Genomic DNA, 11,067 nt, shown 5'->3' with positions numbered 1-11,067 from the left:
ACGGCGTTACGTAATTTAATTACAAAATAAATGTAACTGTAATCAGTTACAGTTACTAAGAAAAAATTATGAAAATGTTAACGATTACAAAGGGGATTACATTTGAATATTTACACACATCCACATACAGATTTAATTGATTTCTTTCCCAAATTGCTCTGACTACTCTAAAATATGAGACATAGGGCCCTATGATTTCCGCGATGCGGAAAACACGGACTGGTTGGAACTTCTATAACGCAGAATGTCACGGAATATGTAACATTTGGATGAATATATCAAAAGTAGGTCAGTACACTTTAATCAAAACGCGATATGGACTAGGGTCTGTAAATATTCAGCAGCAAAACGACAATATATGAATCCTGCACGTTCTGCGTGTCTCTGTGGAAATCAGCGGACTGGTCATCGGGAGAACCGGGATAATTCCCGGTGGCCTGGCAGCTGATTTTGCCCGCTTTTTTAATATTATTGTTATTATATAATTGCCTGCCGAATGTACTAAAGCGATTGTTTCCGAATTCGACATTCGATAATAAATCTCTAATAAATCATGAATCAGTTAGTCGTGATTGGGAATGCACTTCGGCTCGCGCCTCCGCCAAACGGTTTAGATCAGAGTAATCAATGCAAGAGATTCGAGTGGACTGTATAAGCGCACAGGTGGAGCAGAGAAGCTAAATTACTAAATTAGTTCAGGATTTCAAGTGCAGGTCAGTTTCATCTGTAAATATGCTATTGTAGCTTTGCCTTTGTTTAAGCAGTAGCAGCCCATTGCTCATCAATCATCACTCAAAATACTGTATACTAAAGGACATCATTATTATCTATTGTAATGTTACAGTAGTAATTTAGCAGACAAATAATCATATCGTTTATAATAGGGTTAGGGGGAGCTAGGGCAGACAACAGCACAACCCTTATGGAAATTAACAATGATTTCACCTAACCATGGTAACCACAAATTATTAACCATGGCTTTGGGCTACACTAACCATAGTTTAACCATGGAATTTGAAGTAAAAATAAAATCCAATGGTAATCCATTTGCCAAAAAAAAAAAAAAAAAACCTTAGTTGGTTACTGTACTTAAAAAAAAAAAAAAATCCAAAGCATTGTTAGATGCAGTGTTTCCTGTAGTTATGCAAAGATTTGGTTCCAAAAACAATATCAGTAAACTATTTCTTACGATTTTAAATCTGCATTGAACTTCAGATCAATCTCAAAATAAAAGGCGGTACTAAAGTCTGATTTTGTGGTGGATGTGTTCAAATTTGATCATCTTAATTCAAGTGATGAAGGATTTTGAAAGTCTGACAGTATCAGTGTCGAGCACTACTGTAAGCTTAACCCTGCATGGTGTAAATGTTTGAAAATGATTAACAGTTGAAAGCATTCATTAGAAATTTAGAAAAGTAATCAAAAGTAATCTTTACTTTAATAAAGTAATTGAAAAAGCTACACTACTATTCAATTTTAAATAGGGTAACTTGTAATCTGTAACCTATTACATTTCCAAAGTAACCTTCCCAACACTGACCATAATTCATACAATATTGTCATTCTTCTCAGTTTGCATTAACAACATTTCTGAGAGCAAACCTAAGACAATGTCTACAGAAAGTTGTTTTAAGAGTTGTCTTTGGAGCTGCATCGACCTCTAACACATTAACAACAAACATGCGGGCATACCCAGTCTTAGCGTGACTCTGTCCATATTTTGGCGCCACATGCAAACCAGTCTTTCTATTTATGTAACTGTGGTTTTATGAATGCACTCAGTTGCACTTGTGAACATTAGTACAGGATCTGAGAGATAATGGGCATATTTGTCTGATGGCAGCCTCACAGGTCAATCAATCAACTTACTGGTTTGAAGATCTACTCAAGATGACCCCGCATAAGAAAGAATGCTCTGGGCGAAATTCCTCCTTTTTAAATGCATGAAACCTGTACAGTCAGGTTGCTCATTGAACACAGACTGTTTCACAACAAGATACCGTACATTTATGTTTTGATAAAAGAAAAAAGAAAAAAAGAACTTGACTTTTACACAGGGTTACACATCAAGACTATAAACGGAATTTGAGTAGGCCTGCAGGATTTTACCTTTGTCCTTTGCAATTTGCATTTATATATTGCTCACATTTTTTAAGTGGGTTTTATGAACTTTTTATATTTTTTGTTTTAGGCAGTAAATCTATCAGTTACTGCAGAACCAATTAAACTTGAATTTTATAAGGAAGCAACACGCTATGACCGATTTAAGGTTATATAACCCTATCTGTTTTTGATCAACTGTTTAGGTGCCAGGGTTCAAGAAATAAAGACATTCTGTTTTAGGACATTCCGACTCATCTGATCACCTTAAGCTCGGGATGATGGTGGCATGAACTCTGAAAACAGGTGTTATTCATTTTGAGTGTTAGGGCAGCATTATCAATGTTGATTTTATTTTTTTTAAATTTATTTAAATTTTTTGTGACAGGAAGCATGTGGATCTTTTGTCATGATGTTACGTTTAAACTTGTTAACCTCTGAATTGTTTGGACATACTTAATAAATGTGTCATGCACTATTTCCAAGTTGTTGTGTTAGTTAAGTTGAGTTTTTTTTTTCCTACTGACAGGGTTTTGGTGGCATGAACTCTGAACACATTTATTATTAATTTTGAGTGTTAGGGCAGAATTATAAATGTAGATCTTATTTAAAAAAAAAATGTTTTAAATAGCCTGGAAGCATGTGAATCTGTTGTCATTGTGTTACCTTTAAACTTGTTAACCTCTGACTTATTTTGACATATTTAATAAATGACATATTTAATAAATGCACTCTTTCCAAGTTGTTGTGTTAGTTGAGTTGAGTTTTGAGTTAGTTGAGTTTTTTTTTTTTTTTTGCATGTATTCAGCATGTATTCCTTCTGACAGTATTCAACAGGACATGCAAATAATCATAAACATTATTTTTATATTTATAAAAAAATAATCTGGATGTTTAGCATACATACATATCTATCTATCTATCTATACAGTCTTTTTAAAAAATACATTTTTTGATACTTTTGGAGCTTTGGTGTTGCCGACTTTGCATCTAAAATATTAATACTTGATCATACAAATGTAAAATAAAAGCATTTGCTAATATAGTCAAAACTAAATGGTATGACACACAGTAGAATTTTACAGGAACACTTCAAAGAGAAAAATTAGGAAGAATTAGGAAATCAATAAATTATGAATAATTTACTACCCTTGTGTAAATAATATGTAATCCATAAAAATTTAACTGTAATCTGATTATGCGCATTTTAAAATTCAATATACTCTGATTACAAGTACTTAATTTATGGAATCTGATTACATAATCCAGATTACATGTAATCAATTACTATAGGGCTATAGCATGCAAGTGCCCATCTTTTTTCAAATACATAGGTCAAAACACTCAATAAAAAACAAATGCAAATGTTTGTTTAAACGAACATTAACATTAAATTAGTTCAAATTAGTTTAAAGCATTAGGTATTTTGAAATAACAATGAACAATAATTTTACAGCATTTATTAATCTTAGAGGTTAATGTTAGTTTCTACATTGCAAGATGTGTAAAATAATAGGCAAGTTGATGTCTTATGCACGAACAGGAATTAGCACTGAACGATAGTTACAATAATATTGGTAAATTAACATTGCTATCTGTGCATAGCTGAACTAGCTAAAGTTAACCACTAGAGGGTGGTCACTGACATTTAATCGTGTTAATGAGCCTTGATGTTGTTTCAGGACTCCTTCACTGACGTTTACGTCTTAAGTCAATTTTGTCTTGAATCTAATTCTACTAAATAAAAAAGGACATTTGAAATAAAGGCGTGTCCTGTGTTTGTGCTTATATCATAACGTTATGGCTATAAACATGTGACGTTTGAGTAGGCCTACACAATCATAGTGAAAATGCACTTTCAGTGACATTTAAAATTCATAATGTAAACAATATAATAAATAAGCGAAAATGATTATGCAGTTTTTTTAAATGTAGTTTCGATCATGCATTTCTCTTTCCAAACCAAAAAGAAAATAAATAAAAAACTGCCTCTTGGTTTATTGACATCATAAATAAGTGCTATAAACAAATACATCTTTATTGAACAACATCTGAAAACATATGATAATTTCATCAAATTTATATAGACTACTTTTAGAAAAAGTTTTTCGCTTCCTGACTTGGCTTTGTTGAGTTTCAGCTATTAATAAAAAGAAACAATATGATATTTCGTGATAGAAATTGGAATTGTTGTAGTTTATTCCATTTTTATTTTTAAACATAGAAACATTTCTTTCCCCTCTCGTGAGTTTGCATACCGAAACCACTTTTTCCTTGGAGTTTCAGGTGTTGCAACGCTCTGTGCGCGCATAAAGAGGAGGCTTGTGGGTAGTGGAGTCTAACTGAGAACCTGGGAATGACGTTCAATACAACTGTTTGACTGTTTGTTACTACGTATCCCAGTGTGCACTTCTCCACTATTCAAGCAGACGGAGGCACACAGAAGTGTAAGGTGTACAGTTGGTGACACTCCCCGACGATTAAAAAGTTTGCATTAGGACTGAGTGGGGAAACTACCATGTTCCAGGTACGTGTTTTAAGTTTAAATAGTTAAAAATATGTTATTTAAGTTATATAGGCTATTTGTCTAAACCAAGCATGAATATAAAAAGGCGTATTTGACTACATCAAGTCTTTCACGTGTTTTGATTTAAATAGATTGTGTGTGCATGTTGGAGTACAGCGTGGAATGTGTGTCCTTATGGCGTTTTAATAGGCTAATCATTAAATTATTACATGTATTTATTTAATAGAGAAACTGGCAGTAGAATAGAACGTTTATGTTTTTAATATGGGATGACGTTTGCATGCGTTACAAAACAAACAGGTGTATTGTGACGTGGCTGATGCAGGGCGTGTTAGCGCGTGTTGATTTGAATAGAGCACGCAGCCCTTCACCACCGAGACAAAGCTTCGTCAAAGACACACTGATATTCAGACAAGACAGACCTGTTTTCATGCATTGATGAAAATGAGTCATTGCTGGAGACAGGACAGAGAGGATACTGGACAGTGATTCAGAGACTTATGACAGAAGAAATGATTCAAAACAACAAGAGAAGTTTCACTGATTGACTCATTGAGACTGTTTATCCGTAAAGTTTGAGTTATTTATTTGTAAACGTCTATTGGTGATTGTTTACTGTTTAAATAAACAATAAATCACTCAAATTATTAAGAAGAAATTAAAGATGAATATATGTGAAAAACATAAATGTTATTATGTAAAAAAATGATGATTTATAAGACTGTTGTAGAATGATATAAGTTTCAGTTAGAACACTAGTATGAAATCAAGGAGACTGATTTTTACTTGATGATTTTATTCTCTAGATCTTTGCAAAAGCATACTGGTTCAGATAAGCACTGTCCTGAAGAACCTATAACAAAACATAAACAGCCTAAATTAATCTACAATGACCACACAGGCAACTCAAGAACAGTATACAGCAAAAATGATCTTGATAAAAAGGGGTCCTTACTGAACCCAACTTTTATTTTTAATAATGTAAATTAGATTTGAACATTAGAACATTATTAAAAAATGTGAATTTGTTCATCCCTTTTCGATAGCTTTGACATTAGAGAAAAGACTGTTGTCATTTCATCTTGGATATTCAAAATGGCAGCCGCAAAAGTAAAGTCAAACAGCCGTGCAGGGAATCTGCTTCGGAGTAGATCGGAGGGGACGCTAATAGATATAGACGAGAATGTGACCATCAACAACAACAACCTTCATGGTAAGTATTTGTTAATAATGTGAAGACATGTTTCATATTTGTTCCACAAACATACTTTTCAAGCTGATCTAATTGTCCTAACAAATATATATATTAGGATTTCGTTTCTTGTCTGTGTTGACATTTGATATCTTCTCTTCTCTTAGGGGGCTATGGTTATGAGATTGGAAAAACCTCTGAGTGGCCTGTCCTACCGAAAGAAATTGAAAATCCAAAACAAACTACCAACCCCTTCTGGAATCAGCTGGGCAGGTCAAATCCATTCTTAAATGAAATCGTCCACGCCAGCAATTACGACTCTGGAGTGTCCATGCTGAAAGAGGATCCCTTATCTCTGTTTGACAGTATTAACGAGGACTCACTCAGCACATCCTCAGATGAAACAAACTTTGCCCATCTTTTAGCACCCAGACAAAACAATTTAAACCGATCTGGGAGGTGGAGAAGTGCCTCGGATATACTTGACAGCCTGGAGAAGAAGGAAGATAAGAGGATGAAGAGACTTAACTCTCAAGAACCCTTCCTGAATCCTGATTTTGAGTGGCTGAAGAATGACAGAGAAGCTTACAAAATGGCTTGGTTGAGTCATAGGCAGCTAACCAGGTCCTGTTTGGACCTGAGCCTAATGAAACAAAGTCCTGGATGGGCCCAGACTCAGGCCACAGACATTCAAATCTTCTGCAAGATCGACCACAACGGCGGCTCTGTGCAGTTGCCAGACTCCGATATCACTGCCCATATTCCTCAGGGACACGTCCCCCCAGGTGAGATCCAAGAAATCGGCCTCAAAGTACTCCTCGATCCTCCCGCTGGAATAAACAACAACTACACCACAACTCTGAGTCCTCTTTTAGAGGTCAGCCTCAGTAACCATAATGTTTCGGGGGGCATTTCGCTGGAGATGAGAATGGCTGCCAAAGTAAAAAGTGACCCCACAAGCCACGTCCTGACCTCATTCGTGGGTCTAGCCTCTCAAAGGAAAGAAGGACCTTATCAGAAGATGAAAGACTGTTACATATACAATGACGTGTTACAGATGAAGCTCTTTGATTTAAAACCACGCATGTATGTCATAACTGCTGCCGAGGCCACTGTTTTGGAGCAACCTGCTATGTCAGTATGGGATTACTTGGATCGCCATATCACGGTGGCCGTCTACGGTCCCAAGCACATACACCCATCGCTCAAAGTGGTGCTGGTCATATCGAGCCATGATAATATTCCACCCAGGCTCCCTTTCTCTGATATCCAGAGGGGTGACAGGAACCTGCCTCCTGTTGTCTTGGAGCTTTGGGGAAAGCATCAGTTCAACCCACATGGTCTTAAAGATCTTCAAATTGCTTCTAGGGTGTTGGATTCAAGCTTCGAAGTGAAACCAGGGGATCTGAATAAAGAGGTCACGCAGGAGCAGCTTAATGCAGGAAAAGTGCTTCATCTACCGTTAGATCTGGTCAAGGTGAGTGGAGGTGAAATGTGTCCCTTCAAACTCAACATTGAGGTGAAGGATCCAAACAGTCTCACTTTGGGAGATTTCAACATCACCTCCCCTGAAGCTGCCCCTCTGAGGTCAGAAAAGTACAACCACAGGCGAGCAGATTGGCAGAGGGAAGTCACTCGTTCCATGCCCATTCCTGAGGAATCAATCCCAGAAATCCTTACCCAGAAGTTTCAGGACAGACCTGTGGATTTGCATTGGTATGGGGTAGCAATGAAATCAATTCTCAGACAACCGAGGGTGGAATATCTTCTGGAATATTTCAAAGGTGATACAATTGCTTTGCTTTCTAAAGAAACCGTTAGATCTGTAGGTCAGATGAAGGTTAAGGAATGGTACATTGGCTTTCTTCGAGGAAGAGTTGGCTTGGTGCACTGCAAGAACTTGAAGGTCATAACCAAGGATCAAGTCATCGACTTCACTGGAATTAAGCTCACCACATCAGTCCTCTTGGACAATATGACAATTCCTTTTAAAAAACTCACCTACATGTACTCTGCTATTCAGACCCTGGTCACAGAGCATGTCAAGTGCTGGAGAACCTTCGCTGAGGCTCTTGGTTACTCAGAGGTCTCAATTGACGCTATCTCCAGGAGACACGCTGACACGGAGGCAGAGAAGGTGGCTTGTGTTCTAGAAAAGCTCAAGGAAGACTGTCATGCAGAGAAGATCAAGAAAAAGTTCCAGCATGAGCTTATCATAGTATGCATCTTTTATTCTAACGTACAGTTATGCGTAGAACAAAAATCTGAGGGAAACAAGTTTTATTAATGATTTGTATTCCCCACAGGGGCTGTTAAAGATGGATGTTCAAGGTGTAGTAGCCCATCTCATCCAGGATATAGTGATTCTATCCACAGCAGTCGAGCTGGGAGTGCGATGGCGGGAACTTGCCGAGAGACTCTGGAAGCTCTCCAGTGCCCAGGTTGCTGCTTATGAGGCACCACACAAAGGGAAAAATGGAGAAGTTAGTGCTCAGGTGAGCTAAAATCAAAAACATACGAGTAATATCAATCATTAAATACCTTGTTCAATTTATTACCATATTACTCACTTTGACGATCATCATCGCCATGATCGACAGAATAAGGTCTAACCCAATCCTAGTCATGCCAGTTGACATGTCTACATCTAAATATATTTTTTAGATTTGATTTATTGTTTTACTTCATTCAATAGTCAATGTGGAAGCCTGCGTATGACTTCCTGTATTCCTGGAGTAAGCGGTATGGGGACGGCTACAGGGATATGATCCAGGACCTTCACCTGGCCCTGGATAAAATGAAGAGCCCAGTGACCAAGCAGTGGAGACAGATTACTGGAGCTCTCATTACTGTCAACTGCATGGAGGTCCTAAGGGCATCCGCCTTCCTCCGAGATTAGGAGACGACTCCTGGAGCACCTGCACGTCATATTGAGGTGATCCTGCTGAGTTCATACTAATAGCTGTGCCATATTTTTGACGTGATAAATATCGACTTTAGGTGGCATCTACCCTGTTATCTGAAAAGTACTGAATTTTTTTTTTTTTACTGTACACCTGTCTGCATATTTTATGTGTTGTATTCATGTGGAATTCACTGTGACAATGAAATTGTGAAAACTGTTGTCTGGTTCTTAAAAGACTTAAAATAGAGTTGTTACTAAGTCCCTTATGCAATGTTAAGGCTTTTAAGGGTTGTTGGTGGAAAGAGAAATAGGAGATTTGTTAATTAATTCTGATAGAGATGGAATGTGAAACATTTTCATTCTAGATGAACTGCCTCAAGGTTACCTCCTTTCTTTGTTTTACTTAAGCAGTTTTGCTTGAATAGTAAGTGTCTGAATCAGTACGTTTTAATATTTGAAGCTGTATGTGTATGTGTATGAATATCTGGTATAAGTGTTACATGCATTTAGGCCCTCTTGGAATGTGAGTCATTATTCGTCCGTGTCAGTGTATATTGATAATTTCACTATCCAATGATGTACCATTATTCTAGGTTTAACATCTAACGTCATATCTTTGTATGACACTGGAAAATTGTATTGATATATTTTTTATATTTGTATTTCTAGTTGTCATTTTAAATGTACTAACTACAGTGTTTAAGAGTGAGGGTCCTTGTATAATTGCAAACCTTTCCTGTGTTAGAAGAGTCTTTAAAATCTATTTTGTATTGCTGTATTTTTTTAATGCTAATACACTTTGAGATTTATTATAATTAAACTTTAACCTTTTGGCATGAAGGAGCTCTGTAATAAAGGGCAAAGACATTAATAATAAAAATGATTTATTGTATTTTAATCCTGAAATTACTTCAGTAAACGTTTAAAAGATCATATTTGATTTAATGGGAAATGCACAACATGCAGCATCATCACCACACATGGCACTATATCTGCATTGCATTCTGAGTAGTGCAGTGATGTGCAACTCGGCCTCAAATATGTCACTTCCTTTCAATGATTTAAAAATGATGCCATTATCTGGACACCAGTGGATTCTCCGGTGACCTCAATGTCCCAGCCTTATTTACAATACAGGATATTCATAAAGCTCATTAGCCTTCAGCCATGCTAGACTATCTGAAGTACGGTCTGTTGCTTGGAGATCTCAAGTGCTCTCAGTCACACACAAGCATAGTATCTTCAAATTCCCAACCTTCCCTAAACGTGCTTGCACTTTCCTGTGGTATCCGTTGCTTATTTAACTTGCATGTTTACTTAGGACTTATCCTGCTAAGAATTTCATTGTTCAGTGTCACAAACTTAAATTCGGTTAAGCTGTATTTGGCCTTTTACCAAGTCATGATTGTGTAGTACTAGTAAGTATAAAAGCCCAGGAAAAGGTTAAGAATGCCATAGGAATTGGTCACCAATAAGAGTCAATCTTTGAGAAATAGATGATTTTTGCCTTAAAGGGACAGTTTACCCCAAAATGGACATTGTCATCATTTACCACTTAGTCTAGTATAAAGCTTGCTTGATGACAGATTTTTCATTTTTGGATGAACTATCCCTCTACATACACTTTGATTATTATTGGCCGATTACAAACCATCTCACATCTCTATGATATTAATGTGACTGATGCCCAAATCTCTGAGCTAGAGTGGTCTTCTGTCCCACAGCACCACAAGGGCTGTTAGCGTGTTATTCTGATTACGTAACTTGCGTTACTTGTAATGCGTTACCCCCAACAGGGGTGTTATTTTAGGTAACACTGACCCAGTCCCAATCTCAGCATGCGATAAGGAGGGACTCTGATTGGTTATCTAGAGTGAAGTTTGCAAACTGAAGATCAAATTAAAGTAACACTGACCCAAAAAAAAGACAGAGGTTTCTTGAGAAAAGTTCTGTGTATTAAAGAGACAGCTCACCCAAAAATGGGTTTCCTCTCCCTCATTTCATTCCAAACAATCTTGGGGCCCATTGTCCATAGTATGGACAATAAATACTATGGACGTTAATGGGACCCGAAACTATTTGGTTACCAACATTCTTCAAAATATCCCCAAAAGAAAGAAATGCGTACTGGTTTGGAATGATAAGAGGGTGAGTAAATGATATTTATTTAAAGCTGCAGTCCGTAAGTTTTGCCTCTTTGTCGCCATCTCTGTTTGAAAACCTGGAATTGCAGTTACTCGCGGAATTATCTAGCTTGCGTGGGTTGTACTCTGGCATGGCTCCAGCACAGATGAAGCTAATGTTTTGAGGAGTATGTGTGGCAGTCAGTCACCGCACCAGTGT

The 11,067-nt window shown here is 37.0% G+C and overlaps 1 protein-coding gene across 1 annotated transcript; it reads left to right on the top strand.

Moving 5' to 3' along the window:
• The first annotated feature begins 4,457 nt into the window (after positions 1–4,457).
• macc1 (MET transcriptional regulator MACC1) lies at positions 4,458–9,838 on the top strand. Its single transcript, XM_016556297.1, has 5 exons — positions 4,458–4,627; positions 5,674–5,840; positions 5,987–8,037; positions 8,126–8,314; positions 8,515–9,838. Exons 2-5 carry the CDS (start codon positions 5,723–5,725, stop codon positions 8,716–8,718), a joined length of 2,562 nt encoding a protein of 853 aa, XP_016411783.1. The 5' UTR covers positions 4,458–4,627; positions 5,674–5,722; the 3' UTR covers positions 8,719–9,838.
• The last annotated feature ends 1,229 nt before the right edge of the window (positions 9,839–11,067 follow it).

Source organism: Sinocyclocheilus rhinocerous, unplaced genomic scaffold (genome assembly GCF_001515625.1).
Source record: "Sinocyclocheilus rhinocerous isolate Xijiao unplaced genomic scaffold, SAMN03320098_v1.1 scaffold946, whole genome shotgun sequence".
In the NCBI taxonomy this organism is placed as follows: domain Eukaryota; kingdom Metazoa; phylum Chordata; class Actinopteri; order Cypriniformes; family Cyprinidae; genus Sinocyclocheilus; species Sinocyclocheilus rhinocerous.
This window is presented reverse-complemented; position numbering and strand designations above follow the sequence as displayed.

What these genes read in the sequence shown, in the direction of transcription:
- macc1 (XM_016556297.1), top strand. Translation starts at nt 5,723, where the DNA reads ATGGCAGCCGCAAAAGTAAAGTCAAACAGCCGTGCAGGGAATCTGCTT. An exon ending in TCCAGCATGAGCTTATCATA is followed by an intron (nt 8,038 to 8,125) that starts GTATGCATCTTT and finishes TATTCCCCACAG; the next exon opens with GGGCTGTTAAAGATGGATGT. An exon ending in ATGGAGAAGTTAGTGCTCAG is followed by an intron (nt 8,315 to 8,514) that starts GTGAGCTAAAAT and finishes TTCATTCAATAG; the next exon opens with TCAATGTGGAAGCCTGCGTA.